This window comes from Hippopotamus amphibius, chromosome 1, assembly GCF_030028045.1.
Source record: "Hippopotamus amphibius kiboko isolate mHipAmp2 chromosome 1, mHipAmp2.hap2, whole genome shotgun sequence".
Lineage (NCBI taxonomy): Eukaryota > Metazoa > Chordata > Mammalia > Artiodactyla > Hippopotamidae > Hippopotamus > Hippopotamus amphibius.
Genome location: NC_080186.1, coordinates 77,410,015 through 77,432,417, shown reverse-complemented (window position 1 = coordinate 77,432,417; position 22,403 = coordinate 77,410,015). Strand labels below are relative to the sequence as shown.

The following is a 22,403-nucleotide window of genomic DNA, read 5'->3' as shown; positions in this document are numbered from 1 at the left end:
AGGCAGTCAGACTAGGACAGACAGCATTCTTTATGCCTCTCCATTCATAAATACCAGCCCCCTATGAGAATAACTTCGTAATTCAAAATTACCAGCATCTACTTTTTGACTGTAAGAGCAGAAACTATTCAAAAAATAAAGGAGAAATCTAGAAACCTCAGCGTTATTTAAGATCCTAGTATAATTCTCAATTTCTTTTTTAAAAAAATTTTATTTTATATTGAACTATAGTTGATTAACAATGTTGTATTACTTTCATGTGTACAGCAAAGTGATTCAGTTTCATATGTACATGTATCTATTCTTTTTCAAACTCTTTTCCCATTTAAGTTATTACAGAGTATTGAGCAGAGTTGTCTGTGCTATGTGGTAGATCCTTGTTGGTTATCTGTTTTAAACACAGCAGTATGTACCTGTCAATCCCAAACTCCCAATCTATCTCTAACTCCCTTTCCCCTGGTAACCAGAAATTCATTCTCTAAGGCTATGAATCTGTTTCTGTTTTATAAATAGGTTCATTTGCATCATTTTTTTAGATTCCATATATAAGCAATATCATTTGATATTTGTCTTTCTCTGTCTGACTTATTTCGCTTAGCATGATAATATCCAGGTCAATCCATGTTGCTGCAAATGACATTTTTCATTCTTTTTAATGGCTGAGTAATATTCCATTGTACATATGTATTACCACATCTTCTATTTATAATATTTTTGCCATACTATCACTAATCTTGCTCATTATAGAAAATTTAGAAAAATACAAAGCTATAAAAAATGAAATAATCTGTAATCTAATAACCATAGATAACCACCATTTTGGTATATTTTATTTCTAAGATTTTTCACATGTAGGTGACTGTGTGTGTATGTGTGTGTATATGTGTGTGTGTAGTTTATAAATATTTTCATACAGTATATAAGTATGCATTCTCTTACTTTAACATATAATAATGTCCCCCATGCCATTAAACTGTGTTTGGAAACAGCTCAGTTTTATTCTGATCATGAAATTGATGTAAGCACCTTACTTATTAAAAATTCAAACAATAAAGAGGAGTATAGATAAAAGAGTAAATACAGAGAAAGAAGGAAATCCTGTTATTTGCAACAACATGGATGGATCTTGAGGGCATTATGCTATGTGAAATATGCCAGACAGAGAAAAACAAATACTGCATGGTATCACTTATACGTGGAATCTAGGAAAGAAAACATCAGACTCATAGAAACAAAGAGTAGAAAAGTGGTTGCCAGGGGCTGGATGTCAGGGAAATAGGGAGAGGTTAGTAAAAGGGTACCAACTTTCAAGTATAAGATGAATAAGGTCTGAGGATCTAATGTGTCAATATAGTTGATGACTGTAGCTGATGGCACTGTATTGCACAATTGAAATTTGCTAAGAGAGTAGAAGTTAAATGTTTTAGCAAAAGAAATAAAGGGAGGGAGGGAAAGGAAAAAAAATATGTGAGGTGGTGGGTATGTGAATTAACTAGATGGGAGGAATCCTCCCATAATGTATATGTAGATCAAATCATCACATGTACACATTAAATATCTTACAATTTTATTTCTCAGCTATACCTCAATAAAGTTACAGAAAAAAAAGATCCTAGAACTGGGGAAAAAAAAGAGTAAATACAATGCTGAAATCACACGTGTGCATATGTGTATATGTGTATGTGCATGTGCAAGCATCGCATTTACTTGATTCCAAAAAGCAGTTCATTGAGATATGCTCCATTTGGCTTAATAACATTGTTTCAGCTGCAAAATAAACTTCATTAAATGTGTAAAGGTATTTTTCCTAACCAACAACAACAAATTGCAAGCCATTATCTTCAGTATAACCATCAGAAATTGAATCTAAACATCTCAATTTCAGAATTAAAAACACATCAAAATCACTCCAGCCATCAGCAGTTATGTTTAATATCACAGTGACTTGATGCTTTTCATACAACATGTTCATAATCTTGACCTCTTTATTCTCTTTGATGTTGGTGCTTTCATTTGGGGGCACATCAAAAATTCCAGGCTTTTATCTGAATTCATATTCCTAAGTTTATTTATAAACTGCCAAAAGGTAAACAACTCTCTTGAAAGTCAGCCAGAAGTGGTTGACAGATACAGTTTAGCACCTGAGTTGTATATACTTTCATGATGCATAATTCAGTCATAACCTACTTATCCCATCTTTCAAAATTCCATGGTTTATATTTCAAAGAATCTGGCAGTTTCTTCTGACTGCCGTTGCATAGCCTGGTATGTGACAGTTTATCTTCTGTGTACAAATAACTTTTCACTTTATTACTGCATAAGATGGAATCTTTAAAAAAAATCTTAAGGGAAGATAAGGGTCCAAATTCAATCACATGAGAGGCTATCAATTCAAATAACTCAACTCAACTGAAGGGACCTCAGGATGAGCTGATCGCTTCTACTCGAGGTTACATTCCCACAAGTACAAGCAAAGACAACTCTGGAACAGGCTCTGTTAGCAGCTGCCAGTTTTCTTTTGACATTGATTACAAGATGCATCTCAATTTTAGAAATTTTAATATTTTCTTGTTTTCAAAAGTATGTTTCTTACAATCAAGGAATTACATACAATTTTATGCAAATAGAAGATAGACTCTGCTCCATAACCTGCACTCAGCAGTAGCCATTTAAATTTTATGGAGTGTGTTGAGATACATATGTGTGTGCATTTACATACATATACATCTATATAATCATGTTAATGTTTCCATAGTATTATATTATATGCATGTACCTATCTTTTATTAATGGATATTTAGGTTGGTTTTAGCCTATTTTTTTTTTTTTTGCTGTTATGTAAAATGGTGCAATGAGCAGCCTTAAACCTATGTTCTCACATACTTGTGTGAATTTTTCCAAAAGATAAATTGCTAAAAATGGAATCAGTATGTTAAAGGGTATGCACATTTAAAATAATACTACATATTACCAAATGTCCATCCAAGAATTTATGCCAGCATTATGATGAACATTTTTTCCGTGCACTTATCAACACTGAGTTATGTCAGTATTTCTCACCTTTTCCAATCTAATAGGTAAAATGTGATCTGTGATTATTTTTAGCTCTGTTTTAATTACTGAAAACTTTTTAATTTCTGCATAACATTTCATTCTGTCATGAATTGTCATTTATTTCACTTCAATTATTAGGCATCTAAATTGCTTCAAGTTCTCCCACATGCCACGAACATCTTTGCACATAATTCTTTGGCCTTAAGACATTTTCTTAGAATAGAGCCTTAAAACTGGAATTATGGGCTAAATTTATGAAACTTTCAAAGGCTCATGATATACAAGCAGTTTTCTAGAAAGGTTATGCCAATTTTTACTTCCGTCAACCATATATTACAGTGCTTATTTCATTATCTGCTCACAAGCATGAAGTATTGGTTTTTTCAGTTCTTTCCTAATATGAAAAGATAAAAAATTATTTCTCACTTTCTGTTGTATTTCTTTGATGACTAGTGAGGCTGAACTTGTTTTCAAACTTTTTAGCCATTTATGGTTCTTCAGTGAATATTTTATTCTTTATACTTGTTTCTTATATTATTCCTTATATTAATTCCTTATACTAATATCTAATATACTAATACTATATATCTATATACACTAATATAAGTATATTACTTATACTAATATCTAATATACTAATATTCCTATATTTTATTTCTTTTTAAAAGTCTTAATATTTCCCACTTGTACTTGAGAAAGTCTCTAACAGGCTAAAATGCTGGTGTTGTCAATTCCAAAGCCATACCTTTAAATAGCCACCGCTTCTCTGAAAATACACACCAGACTTCCCACAGAAAAACATACTTCACTTGCCCAACCTGCTTGGAAGTCTTTTTTGGAACCTGTAATCCTCCTCTTTCCTTTATAGATTCTTCACTTGTTCCCTTGGTGCTCTTGGACCTGTGTCACTGGCCTGCTACCATTGTGTTCTGACCTTGCTCCTGTTTGGTTTGAAGCCTGACCAAGGCTCTCTCAGCTATTTTGATTATATCAGATCCCCTGAGTGTGTTCCCCTCTTTCCTACCTCAGCTCCGGAGCTGCTCACATTGCTCCTGGGAGAACACCTATCCTGGCTGGACCAAGCTGTTGAGCCTCCCTTCCCTGTACTCTGTTCCTTTGTGGGGACCTTACTAGATATTTTCCCAAGGATCTTGATTCGCTCCCCAACAGCTTCAGCACTGTAGTATTATTCACTCACTGTAAGTTTGAAGAAAGAAATAAGCCATTATTATCCTTTAGCAAAACCTGTTCCCTCAAGTTTTCCCCGAGCGAGTTGGTGAGGTGTAAAGGACGTTCAAGACCGATGACCCTTCTAAAGCTGTAAAGCAGATCTTCTCAAACCGTTTTTTCATTATCCCTCTTCCCTCACCCACAGAGCCTTTTTAAACCTTTGTTTCCCCCTTATTGCTCCCCAGTGGAATTTTAATATCACAGATGTACTGTACATCTGGTTATGTACTGTATGAATATCTGTGCGCTTTAAACATAAAAAAGTCAAGATTTCATTCACTTTCCCTCAATTTCTACCCGCTTTGGGGAGAAGCTGCCCCATTGAGAACGCATACTGTGCATCCAGCTGGATCTTTTTTTTTTTTTTTTTTTTGGTTTACAATGTTATATTAGTTTCAGCTGTACAGCATAGTGTTCTTTCATTGATGTTATTCCATTGTCTTCTGATAACCTTGGGGTTTTTTTGTTTTTTTTTGGGGGGGTACACCAAGTTCAATCATCTGTTTTTATACACACATCCCCGTATGCCCTCCCTTCCTTGACTTCCCCCCCTCGAGTCCCCCCCACCCTCCCCGCCCCAGTCCTCTAAGGCATCTTCCATCCTCGAGTTGGACTCCCTTTGTTATACAACAACTTCCCACTGACTATCTATTTTACAGTTGGTAGTATATATATGTCTGTGCTACTCTCTTGCTTTATCTCAGTTTCCCCTTTACCCCCTGCCCCCTCCCATGCCCCGAGTTCTCCAGTCCATTCTCTGTATCTGCGTCCTTGTTCTTGTCACTGAGTTCATCAGTACCATTTTTAGATTCCGTATATGTGAGTTAGCATACAATATTTGTCCTTCTCTTTCTGACTTACTTCACTCTGTATGACCGATTGTAGTTCTATCCACCTCATTACATATAGCTCCATCTCATCCCTTTTTATAGCTGAGTAATATTCCATTGTGTATAGTATGGTACTGGCACAAAAATAGAAAGGAAGATCAATGGAATAGAATAGAGAACTCAGAAGTAAGCCCAAACACATATGGGCACCTTATCTTTGACAAAGGAGGCACGAGTATACAATGGAAAAAAGACAGCCTCTTCAATAAGTGGTGCTGGGAAAATTGGACAGCTGGATCTTGGAGCAAAGATTACTAACATGAATGAGCCAACACTGATGATACAGGGTAGACTTTAGGAATACAGCTGAAGTTAGATCTGGTGTCAGTCGCAACACCTTTCTACTTACTGTAGAGCAAATCACCTTGAGCAAATTATTTAATTTCACTAAACTTCAGTCTCCTCAATGGTAACACGTGCCTAATAACGGTATGTTTCTCAAAGAGATGTTTGGAGAGTAGAAGACATAACGCGTGTAAAGTATTCAGCATAATGGCCATCCCATGTAAGTGCTCTACGTAGATTAGCTCTTCATGTCTTATTCCCATTCTTTGTCATACCACACTCTAGCTGGTTTAGCTCCAGGTGCTTAATCCAACTTCTCAGTATTGTCTATATGAAGTTGTCTAGGGTTTGGTTATATGAGTCCTCTTCCTGAAGACGCTTTCATTATGGTTTTATCTCCTGCCTTATGTCCATTTCTAATAATAGTCCTTGTGTTGAATATGCTTGATGTGTCTTTGATGATGAAAACAAAAAATAATTTTCCCATTTTATGAGTCGACCATAATATTTTAGGAAGCTAACTATGGCATTAATCAATGTTGGATGATTGTTTGGGAACAGTAAGCAAAGACCCAGTTTGAAGAAAATTCTCTAAAAAGTACAACAAAAATGTCTGCCAATCATGTTTATAGACTGAGTGGAATTTGAAAAGCAAAAAATATATGGACATGAAATATATAAATATATCATATGTGTATATATATACACACACACACATATATTACATCTCCAGGGCAGTTGAGCAGGGACTTATGAAGAGGAAGACTGAAAACAACTCTAATCCCATTTACATATCCTGAAATTCAGTATCCTTAATTCCACTCTATGATAACTGAGTTAAGTATGCCTTTCTCATCTTCATGAAGGTGAATCCCTTGCACACTGAAAAGCATATACAGGTGTAATTCACCCAAAGCCCCTGTGAGTCGAGACGAGGCCTAAGGGGCTCTTTATGTGGAATGAGCATGGAGTTAAGTAGACCTTCATTTGAATTCTAACTCCACTATTTACTGTCTGTTAGAATGTGGGCCAATGACTATCGTCTTTCAGACTCCGTTTCTTGATCTGTAACACGCAGTACTGCCCACGTGGGCACAGTACTGTGGTGATAATTAACTGATGCACTATATGTTAAGCATGAAAGAGTGTGTAGCTCATAGTAAGTACTCAGTAGTATTGGTGCCTCCTCATTTGAGGTTTGCCCTTTTTCCTCTGTACTTGCACTTAGCAAGTCAGTTGATGCTGTTTATCTCAGATGTGAGGACCCAAACTAACACTTAGGGAATCTTTTTCACTTTCTTAAGCCTCAGTTTTATCATCTGCAAAATAGTGATAGTAATATATTTTCAAGTGTGAAGATTCAATAAGGTAATGAATGTGAAACTTTTAGCATAGGCCTGGGATATAAAAGTATATGTACAGTTTGACTCTCATCACAGCATTATTATTTATTGTATTAGCCTACAGCATTCATTAGCTATAGAATTTTTAGACCTAGAGTTCTAAAATAGACAAAAATATACAAATATACCAAAATATACAAAATATTTTATGTATATATTTTTATATGTAGCATATACACACATATATGACATACACATATATAAGATAAATTTCAGATAATTTAAGTCAACTAGTTAATGTAAAATTGTAACATTCAAAGATGTAGAGAAAAAGAAAAAAAAAGAAAATTTTATATGTAATAACTTTCCTTTGACTCCTTTTTAAACAAATTTTCTGTGATTTTTTTAAAAAAGTAAATAATACTTTATTAACTATCACTTCAGCTAAGATTCACAAGGTCAAAAAAGTACAACCCATCTTCTCAAATTAAGCTCTCATGGTAAAATTTTTACTGACCTAAGAAAAACTTCTAGTCTTCTCTTTATCTTCCCTCATATGCTAAATGCATATGCTGCTAAGGGGAGCCTGAAACAATATATTATATATTATGCCTGCCCAGCAAATTCTCCTTCTCTGTTAATGATAATGGCTGTCACTTATTGAGTATTTACTATATGCAGGCACTTGGATTTTCATATACTGGCGAAACTCCTCACTGTAGTGTCCCTGTCAGTGTCTTTGCAGTTATTGGATTTGGTAGGAAAGTAAAGACCAACACGACATGGAAGTATTAACCTATAACATTAGTCTCCATTCTAATATTAGTTTACCAAATTAACACTAGCATCTATCCTCATTCATTACATAATATGCAGATTTAGTCAATTTCTCCATAAATGTCTGAAACAAATGATAGACATACAATGCAGACACAGTGCACATTTATTGCAACGTGAAATTGCCAGTATTAGAAAGGGTATGGGATTCCATGAAGTCAAGGAAAGTGATGGTGTAAAGCTCTCTAGGTCATATTCAAAGCCATTATCAACTGAGGGTTTAGCAGAAATAAAACTACTAATAATTGAAAAAGAAGAAATAAAGGAAGCCTATGTCATAACCACTTCAAAAGAAAATCAAGAAATTGAGAGGATCTTAGGAAAATTTATAAAACTCTCAATTAACCCTGCAATATAGGTTCACTTTAGACTCATGATTGAAAACCAAACCTGAAACTAGATTGGTATATAAAGCTACAATACAGTTTTATCAGAAAATTATGTCTTTCCTCATAATATCAACATAAATCATTTTTGTTCATTCTAAGAACTCATTGATTATTTGACTGCAGTGTGCTAATAAAAGATTTTTTCACGAATTTAGTTTATAACAATTTAGAGTGCAAATCAAGCCTTTTTTCACTATATCCTATGAAATTTTAGGAACCATTTAAATGCGTATTTCTAAGTGACTTTTTTTCTGATACTGACTATCCTCAGATAACAAAGACATTCTATATCATCATATGTAATCTTCACAGTACCTGTAGAAGGTACTATCTCCATTTTACAAAATGCTGAAGGTGAACATCAGAGAGGTTAAGTAATTTTCCCAAGGTCACACAGTAAGTAAGAAGTCAGGATTCAAATTTAATTCAGTCTGTTCCAACATTATTTGTCTTTATCATATTATACAGAATATACTCTATAAATTATAGATGATTTTTTTTTACTAATTCTACTAATATGATCTACTATTTTTTTTTAGAAAAAGCTAATCCAGTTCCCACCTTCTGCTGCTTCAACTCCTGGAATTTCTTCTCTCCTCTTTCATGCATTCTGACAGTCTCTATTGCTTCTATCTGTTGGTTCTGTCTCCTGCATTTTCACTCCTGGACATAAGGGTCATTTGACTCTCATGTACAGTGGGCCTGGTGGAGCAGCAATTCTTCTGGTTGGTAGACTGCGAGGATGGGAATGGTATTCTAAACAGACAAGACTGCCCTCTCCTGCTGTCCATGTTTCATGGTGTGCTTTGAAACAGTGACTGTTTCCAACCCCAGATGAACAGAGAGTAAAATTTGCAGCTCTTTTGACACTTGGTATTTGTAAGTGCAAATCCTCTATACAGTCAGATAAGGTTGGTGGCACTGACATTAATGTCCCAATTTAATAAGGATGCAGGTAGAATAACTGACCAGCCCAAGGGCAGATGTACTAAGAAGCACAGTCACAACTGAAGCCCACAGCCTCTGACGAAGTTCTGGATTCTTTACCGTAAGAGCAAAGCATAATAACTAGAAGTGTAGATCATTTGCTCTCTGAATTTGAGCAAGTTACATAAGCTTCCACAATTTCCTCATCTGTAAGAAAAGGTTATTAAAAATAGCACCTATTTGCTGAGGCAGTTGTATGAATTAAAGGAGATAATACATATGAAGCATCCCACAGAGTTAGGACCCAGTAAATAACAGCTGTTAGATTCAAAATTTATTGAACCTATAGTGACAAATGCTAAAAACACCCCTGAGGGAGCACTGCTCTGACATAAATTCATGTTACATTTAAAACAACTGAAAATAAGTCTTCTTCTCCATGAGCTGGCTTTAATGTGAAAAAAGTTCTCAATTTCAACTTTGCAAAGTAGAAAATATTATACAGAAAATGGAGAAACATGTACAGAACAGGGCGGCATTGGGGACTGGACAGGCTTGCTCTGGGCACACACTGAGGACACGCTTCCCCCCACACAGAAGACCAGCCGTGGTGTGGCACCTGGTATCTCTGTGGAAGTTAGGACTCGTATAGTCATTTATTTGTCAAGTGAGCCTTGTACTCTTACCCAATTTCTGTACCTGGGTATTTTGCTTCCTTTGCTCCCTCCTTTTATTGTGTCTTTCACTTCCCCTTCTAAAAATCTCTCTCCCTTTCCCTTTCTCCTTTAATATTTTACGTATACAACCCCCACTCCATACTCACATTCATATTTCAACTGACTACTCCGGAAATGATTTCACAAATTAACAACCTTATCTTTTTCTTTTTTATTGACATATAGTGGACTTACAATACTGTGTTAGTTTCAGGTATGCAGCACAGTGACTCAGATACACACACACACACAAATTCTTTTTCAGATTCTTTTCCCTTTAGGTTATTACAAAATATTGAGTATAGTTCCCTGTACTATACAGTAGAATGACCTCTTCTTTTAAAGGTGTCATACAAATTTTTTTTAGTCTGAGGTTTTGTGTGTGTGTATGTGTGTGTGTGTGTGTGTGTGTGTGTAACCTTGCTTGGTAATGAGAGTCAAGAGAACTGCCTTTCAGAAAATTTCATCACACTATGGTGACTCTGTGTGCCTTTTCCATTTCTCAGAACTCCCTGAGTGTGCATGGCAATTTCTTTCCAGGATCCTAAAATTGTTATTTTGTCAGAACTCGACAAGCTAATGGCAGCAACTCGTCCTTCTGGGGGGATCACATATGCGCCCTCAGATTCGTAGCGTAATTTTATTCTGACTTCCATGCTCTAAGAGCAGAGTAGGCAAGAGTGCGGGATACGGAGTCAGGAAGTACTAGGTTTGCATCCCAGTTCTGTTCTTACTGCTTACTAACCAGGTAACTGTGGGCAAGGCTACTGAATGACTTGAAACCTCAGTTTTCTCATCTGGAAAACAGGGATAATAATGATAGTTCCCTAAAAGGGGTATCATCAGGATTAAGAGTTAATAACAATTAGGCTCTTAGTATGCAGTAAGAGGTACAAAGCTTTCATTGTTGCTACTGCTGTTTTTGTTACAGTCAGAAGACCTAGCATTGAATTTCAGCTTTACCACTTACTAGCAGAGTGAACTTGGGCTAGTGAAATAGAGATAATTATACTGAATCTGTTTATCCCCTCAGTATATAAAGAACGAAAAGCCATATTAGTGTTTGATATTTTATTTTATTGTAGGAAAGACCTAATAATTACTATTTCTACCTTGAATTCTTTAAAAATAATCATTAATAGTAATATAATAATTATAATACTGAACTATTATCTAACTTCAGGTAGTGCTTTATCGTTCATTTGTATCTGATATTATAGTCCTCTTCCATACTGTAAGCTCTATGAAGGGAGGGGCACATGGCATGCATTTCTATGAATCAATCCCTCAGCTTATAGCAAAATGCCTAGTTATTGCAGGCACTCACATTCGAATGAATCAAAAAAACAGATACACATTCAACCAATTTTCATCTCCTGTTAGTCCAAACATTATATCAGCAATTTGAATATGTATGATAGCCATCCACGTAATACATAAAACATTAAACATGCATGACAGAATTCATTGTTCTTATGATAATAGAAATTTAGGGCTGGAAGGAACCTGAAAATGTTGGTCTATCTCCTTGCTCAGTTAAGAGTACCATTTTTAGTGTCATCTCCCTTCATTCTCTACCTCAATAACTACTCAAATTCAAAGGACCAACTCTAATTCAACAACCTTAGTAAAGCTCACCCTGCAACAACAAAAAAAATAACAGCAACAAAAACAAGAAGAAGAAATGCTTTCTGAGTACATACCATGCTAAGGATTTCACAAACATTATCCCATTTGATGTCCACCACTTTTTTTTTTTTTGACATCCAGAGGACAATTTAATAGGAGAAAAACACGTGTTACACACATGTTGGTCGTAATGGGTTAAACATGGATGAGGTAGTCTTTATTTTTTTAATCTCTTTATTGGAATATAATTGCTTTACACTGTTAGGTCAGTTTCCACTGTACAACAAAGTGAGTCAGCTGTATTTATACATATATCCCCATATCCCCTCCCTCCCGCGACTCCTTCCCACCCTCACTATTCCACGCCTCTAAGTCATCACGCATCATCGAGCTGATCTCCCTTTGTTATGCAGCAGCTTCCCCGTAGCTATTTATTTTACTTTGGGTAGTATATATATATGTCAACGCTACCCTCTCACTTCATCCCAGCTTCCCTAACATAGATATTATTGTCTATTTTATTTTAAAGATGAGGAAACTGAGTCACAGATTAAATAGCTTATTCCTGATCATACAGATTGTAAGTGGAAGAGCTGGAATTCACACCCAAGTCTATGTGACTCCAGAACCCAAGCTTCTTTTTGTTAAATCAAGGAGCAGCATTTCCTGTTCTGTTCATTGGGCAATTAATCTTGAGTAAAAAAAAAAAAAAAAACCTCATAGTGCTGTCGTTTGAACTATTGTCTTAAGCTCTTGTTTGCATAAGTTATTGTTACTAGGTTTTCTATATGCTTATATCTTATTTCCTGAAAGTGTACATATTTGTGTCCCCATCACTATCTTACACATAGTAGAGGCTCAGTATTTGGCAGATTCACTCAAACCACCAGTGAAGGGATACTGTTTTCAAAGCAGTTTCTTTCTTCCTTTTGTTTTTCTGATTTAACTTTTTAATTGGACAGAATTTCAGAGCTACAGAAATATTTCATAAATGAAAATGGCTCAAAGAACACCTGTATATCCTTTACTCAGATTCACTTATTGTTAGTATTTTACACCATTTGCTTTATGCAGGCTTGTGTGTGTGTGTGTGTGTGTAACACGTGTTATTTTATCTGAACCACTTGATGGTAAGTTACACACACCATGATCCTTTACCCCTAAATGCTGCATTTGTTTCCTAAGAACAGGTATATTCTCTTGCACAACCACAGTATGGCTGTTAATGTTGATGTAATACTTTTCCATAATTTACCATGTATTTGTATTCCATTTTTGTGAATTGACTCTGTAATGTCCTTTATAGCACTATCCCCCCTCTGGGACAGCAAGTCTAGGGTGGTGTATTGTATTCAGTTGGCATGTCTCTTTGGCCTCTTTTAATCTGAAACACTTCCACAACTTTTCTTTGATTTTTGGACATGGGCATCAAATCAGTTTATTTCTGTGTGAGAAAATTGTTGCTACTGTTTAAAAATCCTTAAATTCCTATAAACAACTTAAAATTGTAGAATCCTAGCACACAGAGATGATGTGATCTATTGCCTTCATTTTATGGTTGAGAAAACCTAAAGATAATTGACTTGTGTGAGGTCACAAAGTTATTAACTTGCAGATCCATGGCCATGAACTCTGGTCCCTGGAGTCACTGTCTGGTAATATTATTTCAGATATTTGAAAATAGTTTTGAGACCCCTCTTAGTCATCTTAGGCCATGAGGTTTGAATTTCTCAGCATCTTAGACACTCTCCTGATTTTAGCCCAGTTTTCCAATAATCCTATTAACAAAGACTCTGTAAGGGACTTCAGGGGAACAGACGCATTCGTTTATTACTAATAGCATTTTCACTGAGTATAATCTTCATGTAAAATAATCTGGCAAGTAATCACAAATTTACCTGCCTTTTGGTTTGGTCATCCCACTTTGTAGTAATAAAACGGTATCTTAAGAAAATAATTAAAAGAAAAGAAGACCAATTTATGCAAAGATGGATTTAGAATAATTGCTACTTAGAAATGGCCCAACATTGGAGAATATTTGTAAAATATATATACTTTTTGAAATTACATGTAGACCAGATAGCAATAAGAAAAAATATGTAATAAATGAAAAAAGTAAAATAGAAAATGGCATATTACTTGTGATATATAGGGATGTGAAGAAATTAGAACTGTAAACTGAGGATCCTTTAAGGTCAAAGAGTTCTTTGTAAAATCTTGATGCTTTCTCCTGCTCTGGCATTATTGATTAAATCCACAGTAAGGACTATAGTGCCCAAAGATGAATACAGCTAGAGTACAGGGTTGTTGGAGGGAGAGGGAGGAGGTGAGTCAGGAAGGATAGATCTGGGCCAGACTGCATGTCTCAGGCCACTCTGACTGCTGTAACAAAATACCACAGGTCGTGTGGCTCATAAACAACAAAAATTTATTCCTTGAGGGTAAGGATTATGTTTAATTATCTCTGAATCCCCAGCACCTACCGTAATATCTGATACATGGTGGATAATAAGCAAATGTTTGTGGATGATCAGTTACCACATCCAAGATATTGAAAGTCAAGGGAGGGTAGAAAATGCAGACACCAGCATGAAGGAAATATATGAGGGGTAGATCTTTTCATCTCAGAGGAGAGGACGAAAGTCACTGAAGGTAAAAGATAAAAAGCATAACAAGTAGTCTGTGATGAGGTGGGGGAGAGTAAATGTGTCTTGTTTGATAAGAAGGAGAAGCAGTGTATGTGCGACATAATTAAATACTCTGCCCTTACTAAAACTTTACTCTTTATTACCTTGTCCAGAGATTAATACGAAGACATCAACCCTACACTTTTCTCCTTTGGGAAACCTCAAGCTGTATCAAAACCATACAAGAAAATGTTTCATTTTAGACAAATTATGTGGTATAAACAGTGTGGAGAAAACATGAGCTTTATAGGATGGCAAACCTAGGCTTGAATTTGAGTTTTGCCACTTAACTATGTTATCTTGGGCAAGTCACTTGGTTCTTTGAGCTTCACTTTTCTCTTTGTGAAATGGGGATAATAATGCCTATTGCACAGGGCTGATGTGGGGCTTGAATGTGATAATACTTGTAAGGTATCCAGTGCAGGGCCTGGTATGTAGTAGATGTCCAGTAAACTATAAGTGCTACTGTCATTTTTTTTTTTTTTTTTTAATTTATTTATTTATTTTTTTGGGGGGTACACCAGGTTCAATCATCCGTTTTTATACACATATCCCCATCTTCCCTCCCTTCCTTGACGCCCTCCCCCAAGCCCCCCCCACCCTCCCCGCCCCAGTCCTCAAAGCATCTTCCATCCTCGAGTTGGACTCCCTTTGTTATACAACAACTTCCCACTGACTATTTTACAGTTGGTAGTTTATATATGTCTGTGTTACTCTCTCGCTTCGTCTCAGTTTCCCCTTCACCCCCGACCCCCTCCCATACCTCGAGTTCTCCAGTCCATTCTCTGTATCTGCATCCTTGTTCTGGTCACTGAGTCCAACAGTACCATTTTTAGATTCCGTATATGTGAGTTAGCATACAATATTTGTCCTTCTCTTTCTGACTTACTTCACTATGTATGACAGATTGTAGTTCTATCCACCTCATTACATATAGCTCCATCTCATCCCTTTTTATAGCTGAGTAATATTCCATTGTATATATATGCCACATCTTCTGTATCCATTCATTTGTTGATGGGCATTTAGGTTGCTTCCATGTTCTGGCTATTGTAAATAGTGCTGCAATAAACATTATGGTACAAGTTTCTTTTGGGATTATGGTTTTCTTTGGGTATATGCCCAGCAGTGGGATTACTGGATCATATGGTAGTTCTATTTGTAGTTTTTTAAGGAACCTCCAAATTGTTTTCCATAGTGGCTGTACCAATTTACAGTTCCACCAACAGTGCAGGAGAGTTCCTTTTTCTCCACACCCTCTCCAACATTTGTTGTTTCCAGACTTTGTGATGATGGCCATTCTGACTGGTGTGAGGTGATACCTCATTGTGGCTTTGACTTGCATTTCTCTGATGATTAGTGATGTGGAGCATCTTTTCATGTGTTTGTTGGCCATCTGTATGTCTTCTTTGGAGAAATGTCTATTTAGGTCTTCTGCCCATTTGTGGATTGGGTTATTTGCTTTTTTGGTATTAAGCTGCATGAGCTGCTTGTATATTTTGGAGGTTAATCCTTTGTCCGTTGTTTCATAGGCAATTATTTTTTCCCACTCTGAGGGTTGCCTTTTAGTCTTGTTTATGGTTTCTTTTGCTGTGCAAAAGCTTTTAAGTTTCATGAGGTCCCATTCATTTATTCTTGATTTTATTTCCATGATTCTAGGAGGTGGGTCAAAAAGGATGGCGCTTTGATGGATGTCATATAGTGTTCTGCCTATGTTTTCCTCTAGGAGTTTGATAGTGTCTGGCCTTACATGTAGGTCTTGAATCCATTTGGAGTTTACTTTTGTGTATGGTGTTAGGAAGTGTTCTAATTTCATTCTTTTGCATGTTGCTGCCCAGTTCTCCCAGCACCACTTATGGAAGAGGCTGTCTTTTTTCCATTGTATATTCTTGCCTCCTTTGTCAAAGATAAGGTGCCCATATGTGTTTGGGCTTACTTCTGAGTTCTCTATTCTATTCCATTGATCTTCCTTTCTATTTTTGTGCCAGTACCATACTGTCTTGATCACTATGGCCTTGTAGTATAGTTTGAAGTCAGGAAGCCTGATTCCACCAACTCCATTTTTCCTTCTCAAGATTGCTTTGGCTATTCGGGGTCTTTTGCGTTTCCATACAAATCGTAAGATTTCTTGCTCTAGTTCTGTGAAAAATGCCATTGGTAATTTGATCGGGATTGCATTGAATCTGTAAATTGCTTTGGGTAGTACAGACATTTTCACGATGTTGATTCTTCCAATCCAGGAACATGGTATGTCCCTCCATCTGTTTGTGTCGTCTTTGATTTCTTTCATCAATGTCTTAAAGTTTTCTGCATACAGATCTTTTGCCTCCTTAGGCAGGTTTATTCCTAGGTATTTTATTCTTTTGGTTGCAATGGTGAATGGGAGAGTTTCCTTAATTTCTCTTTCTGCTCTTCCGTTGTTAGTGTATAGGAATGCAAGAGATTTCTGTGCATTAATTTTGTATCCTGCTACTTTACTAAACTCATCAATTAGTGCTAGCAGTTTTCTGGTAGAGTCTTTAGGGTTTTCTATATATAATATCATGTCATCTGCAAAGAGTGACAATTTTACTTCTTCTTTTCCAATTTGGATTCCTTTGATTTCTTTTTCTTCTCTGATTGCTGTGGCTAAGACTTCCAAAACTATGTTGAATAACAGTGGTGAGAGTGGACACCCTTGTCTTGTTCCTGTTTTTAGGGGGAATTCTTCCAGTTTTTCTCCATTGAGAACAATGTTGGCTTTTGGTTTTGCATATATGGCTTTTATTATGTTGAGGTAATTTCCTTCTATGCCCATTTTCTGGAGAGCTTTTATCATAAATGGATGTTGAACTTTGTCAAAAGCTTTTTCTGCATCTATTGAAATGATCATATGGTTTTTATCCTTCAATTTGTTGATATGATGTATCACGTTGATTGATTTGCGTATATTGAAGAATCCTTGCATCCCAGGGATAAACCCCACTTGATCATGGTGTATGATTTTTTTAATGCGCTGTTGCAGTCTGTTAGCTAGTATTTTGTTGAGGATTTTTGCATCTATATTCATCAGTGATATTGGTCTATAGTTTTCTTTTTTTGTGACATCTTTGCCTGGTTTTGGTATCAGGGTGATGGTAGCCTCGTAGAATGAGTTTGGGAGTGCTCCGCCTTCTGCAATATTTTGGAAGAGTTTGAGAAGGATAGGTGTTAATTCTTCTCGAAATGTTTGATAGAATTCGCCTGTGAACCCATCTGGTCCTGGGCTTTTGTGTGTTGGGAGATTTTTAATCACTGCCTCAATTTCCGTACTTGTGATTGGTCTGTTCATGGTTTCTATTTCTTCCTGGTTCAGTCTTGGAAGATTGTATTTTTCTAAGAATGTATCCATTTCTTCCAGGTTATCCAATTGATTGGCATATAGTTCCTTGTAGTAGTCTCTCATGATCTTTTGTATTTCTGAGGTGTCCGTTGTTACTTCTCCTTTTTCATTTCTAATTCTGTTGATTTGCATCTTCTCCCTTTTTTTCTTGATGAGTCTGGCTAATGGTTTATCAATTTTGTTGATCTTCTCAAAGAACCAGCTTTTAGTTTTATTTATTTTTCTTATGGTTTCTTTCCTTTCTTTTTCATTTATTTCTGCTCTGATCTTTATGATTTCTTTTCTTCTGCTCACTTTAGGGTTTCTTTGTTCTTCTTTCTCTAGTTGTTTTAGGTGTAAGGTTAGGTTGTTTATTCGATCATTTTCTTGTTTCTTAAGGTAGGACTGTATTGCTATAAACTTCCCCCTTAGAACTGCTTTTGCTGCATCCCATAGGTTTTGGGTTGTTGTGTTTTCATTGTCATTTGTTTCTAGATATTTTTTGATTTCCTCTTTGATTTCTTTAGTGATTCCTTGGTTGTTTAAGAGTGAATTGTTTAGCCTCCATGTGTTTGTATTTTTTGCAGTTTTTTTCCTGTAGTTGATATCTAGTCTCATGGCATTGTGGTCTGAGAAGATGCTTGATATGATTTCAATTTTCTTGAATTTGCTGAGGTTTGATTTGTGACCCAAGATGTGATCTATCCTGGAAAATGTTCCGTGTGCACTTGAGAAGAACGTGTAGTCTGTCGTTTTTGGATGGAATGTCCTATAAATATCAATTAAGTCAAGATGGTCTAATGTGTCATTTAAAGCTTGTGTGTCTTTATTTATATTCTGTTTGGATGATCTGTCCATTGATGTAAGTGGGGTGTTCAAGTCTCCCACTATTATTGTGTTCCTGTCGATGTCCCCTTTTATAGCTGTTAGCATTTGCCTTATGTATTGAGGTGCTCCTATATTGGGGGCATAGATATTTACCATTGTGATATGTTCTTCTTGGATGGATCCCTTGATCATTATGTAGTGTCCTTCCTTGTCTCTTTTAATAGTCTTTACTTTCAAGTCTAATTTGTCTGATATGAGTATTGCTACTCCAGCTTTCTTTTGACTTCCATTTGCATGGAATATCTTTTTCCATCCCTTCACTTTCAGTCTATATGTATCCCTTGGTCTGAAGTGGGTTTCTTGTAGGCAGCATATAGAAGGGTCTTGTTTTTGTATCCATTCAGCCAGTCTGTGTCTTTTGGTTGGAGCATTTAGTCCATTTACATTTAAAGTGATTATTGACATGTGTGTTCCAATTACCATTTTCTGAATTGTTTTGGGTTTGTATTTGTAGGTGTTTTCCTTTTCTTGTGTTTCCTACTTAGAGAAGTTCCTTTAGCACTTGTTGTAAGGCTGGTTTGGTGGTGCTGAATTCTCTTAACTTTTGCTTGTCTGGAAAGCTTTTGATTTCTCCCTCAAATCTGAATGAGATTCTTGCTGGGTAGAGTATTCTTGGCTGTAGGTTTCTCTCTTTCAGGACTTTCAGGATATCCTGCCATTCCCTTCTGGCCTGCAGAGTTTCTGTGGAAAGGTCAGCTGTTATCCTGATGGGTTTTCCCTTATATGTTGTTTGTTGCTTTTCTCTTGCTGCTTTTAATATTTTTTCTTTGTGTTTAATTGTCGTTAGTTTGATTAATATGTGTCTCGGTGTATTTCTCCTTGGGTTTATTCTGTATGGGACTCTCTGTGCTTCTTGGACTTGGTGAATTATTTCCTTTCCCATGTTGGGGAAGTTTTCCACTATAACCTCTTCAAATATTTTCTCAGACCCTTTCTTGTTTTCTTCTTCTTCTGGGATGCCTATAATTCGAATGTTGGTACGCTTAATGTTATCAGTGACGTCTCTGAGACTGTCTTTTAATCTTTTTATTATTTTTTCTTTTTCCTGCTCTGTGGCAGTTATTTCCCCCATTTTATCTTCCAATTCACTTATTCGTTCTTCTGCCTCAGTCATTCTGCTGGTTATAGCATCTAGAGTATTTTTAATTTCAGTTATTTTGTTATCCATTGCTGTTTGTTTTTCTGAGTTCTTATGAACTGTTTCTTGTACTTTCTCTATTTTGTTATCGAGATTTTGTATCATTTTTACTATCATTACTCTAAATTCCTTTTCAGGCATTTTTCCTATTTCCTCCTCATTTATTTGGTCTTGTGGGTTTTTTTCTTGCTCCTTTGCCTGCATGGTGTTTCTTTGTTTCCTCATGGTTGTCCAAACTTTTGGGGTTGCTTGTCCTTGGGTTTTTTTGCGTTATTCTGTGACCAGCAGAGGTTCCTTTATTGTTTGTCTGTAAGCCTTGGTGTGTGGGGAGGGAGAGGGTACAACAGTGGCTCCTTCTCCTGGGAGGCAGTAAGCAGTGGCGCACTGATGTCTCAGTCAGGCTTGGAGGTGCCTGTTGCAGAGGGCGCCGGTGGCTCAGGCGTAAACAGAAAGTCTTAGAGTTGGGCCTCTCTCGGGGGTTTTTTTTCTTTTCTTTTTTTTTTTTTTTTTTTCTCTCTCTCGGCAGCGTCCCTGCTGCTGGCCTTGCAAGGGGTTTTAATCTAGCCCCACCCGAGTGCCTGAGGGTACTTGTTATCCCTGAGCGCCTTAGGTGGCCCGCAGGGCGTCTCTCCACTGCCTGTTGCAGAGGCACGGAAAGAGAGAGAAAGGCTATGCACGTGGCTCCTCCCAGCCGCCAGTGAGCCTGTAGCCTCCAGCCGCCATCATGGCCGGGCAGCTCTCAGGAACGGGCACTCCTCTCCGCGGGCCTCCTCCCTCCTGTCCTCTCGGTCCGTCACCCTACCGGCAACAATGTTTCCCACACTGAACCAGCTCTCCTGCTTCCACACTCCCGCTCCTGGACCCTCCGTTCAGCCGCGGATCGATGTCTTGGTCCGGGAACGCTGAGCTGCGCTGCAGACCCTCCGAATGTTTCTCACTCCCTCCCGTCTGCCACAGCTCCGCCGCTTCACCCTCTTTGAGCCCTCGTAGATGCCTCCCTACCGGCTATGTCGGGCTCCCCGCAGTCCCATCCGGTGTCCAAGGCCGTCTGCTGGTGTTCAGCTGTTTCTCTGTGAGAATTGCTGCGTCCTTCCGTGCATTCCCAATGCATCTGTGGGGAGGGATGCACTCCACGTCTCTCTACTTCGCCGCCATCTTTAATTCTCTCTACTGTCATTTTTAATAATGTGAATTGATGCACTGATGTGTTTGTGCTAAGTCAAGGTGTATGTTTGGGTTGTGTATGCTTGGGGACGTGTATACTTGAGCCTACTTGATCTGGGGATAATTGGACTTTTTGAAATGGAAACAACCCAGAAAAAGACAATGTGTAACATAGTGCCCCATGGCGGTTTGTCTCTTTCAAATGAAGAAATGCAAACAGTTTTGAGTGTATGGACAATTGTGTAAGGTGAATGCTCAAACAGGAAGCCAATAATTTTCTTTACTAACTACCTGCTGTACAAACTGTCATGCAAATACTGCTTTATGCTTTATGTAAAACATTGAAACCCCATATGAATTTATTCTTCTGCTTGGATTTTTTCTGTAGTAAAATACATAATTGAATTAATTTCAAGTGTGTTTGTCTGTAAACCAGCCAAATATTTCCTTTTAAATACTTGAGCTCTATGTTGAATATACATGTATGGTTCTTGGCACATTACTTTTTTTTTCAGTAATTAGATTTTATCCTATAATCCTTTAATGGGCTTTTAGTTCCATATATACTAAGATGTCTGCAATATTAAATGACGATTTTTCATTTCATGCAGGTTCTTCCAGGGGACCCAGCCCCCTAACCATGGGAGCCCAGGACACCCTCCCTGTTGCAGCAGCATTTACAGAAACGGTCAATGCCTACTTCAAAGGAGCAGATCCAAGCAAGTAAGCCTGGAGCTTGGTCCACTGTATTTTCCAAACTCTATCTGATTCAGTGGGGGGCAACCTACACATAGTTATTTCATTCCACATCATAAAACCAAAAGAAAAAAAAATCTGATTAACAATAACAGGTGGCATATATAGAATTAATTTGATTAGGAGTATTAATTCACTGCTTTTTTAAAAATATGCCAAAAGGCCCAATAATCTAACATCTTACTGTCCAGAAATCTTTGATTCAGTTTTGGTTGCAAGTTACAGACCCTAACCCAACTCTGTCAACAATGAGAAAATGTATTATTACACAAAAGAAAATGTCTAGATTATGTCTTTGTCATCTTAGATTGTCCTGGGTGGGAGTCACCCACATATACATTGAAACAATGGTGCATTGGAATGAGAACCTAGAATAAAACCATCTTTCCATAACACACATATTAGTAAGAGGACAAATTATATGTTACTCTTGTTAAGTAAGGAAAAACTAGCCAAAAAAATTATAATCACAGCAAAGTAAAAATTTTAGACAAAAATGTACCACTGTCTATTTACATTAGCCTGATTTCACTTATATCAGTACATCTTCACAGTGGACTGCACCTGAATGCACATGTGATGTAATTAAATACTTTGCCTCTCTATAGGGAGTCCCATGGATGCAGTTCAGGAAGTCTATGGATCCCCTGAAATTATATTTCATATCTAATATGTGTGTGCACATGTATATTTGTCCATAGAGGGTCTGTAACATTAATTAATTTCACCAAGGGGTTCAGATCAAAAAAAAATGTTGAGGGTAATTATTGGTCTACACTGAAAACTAAACACCTAAGTCAAGCTGATTTTCAAATTCCAAGTCTGAATTTGATGGATAAACAAAGGACAAACTTAGGTGAGGAAAAAATTGCTCTTTACTTTTTACTTGCAAGGACTAGGGCTTAGAAAACCTTAGTATCCATGGAAATAAAGATGAGAGAAAAAATTAAATGTGCATATAGAACACTAGACTATTTTATAAAAAATTTTAAAATGGTGATAATTAAACATAATTAGAACTTGTATCTCTATATATATTTTAAGTAAGAATCTATATGACTAATTGTGAATCCTCTTTATACTTCAGAAACACTTTTTTTAAGTCTAAATCTAACAATATTATGCTGGAA

General features: G+C 36.8%; 1 protein-coding gene across 1 annotated transcript in view; it reads left to right on the top strand.

The window, feature by feature from the left end:
• The window catches only part of SGIP1 (SH3GL interacting endocytic adaptor 1), a 212,021-nt gene that overhangs the window by 170,185 nt on the left and 19,433 nt on the right, over nucleotides 1–22,403 (top strand). Inside the window, exon 17 of the mRNA XM_057717165.1 lies at nucleotides 21,129–21,240. Coding sequence (XP_057573148.1) covers nucleotides 21,129–21,240 — 112 coding nt within the window. The remainder of the gene's footprint in view (nucleotides 1–21,128; nucleotides 21,241–22,403) is intronic.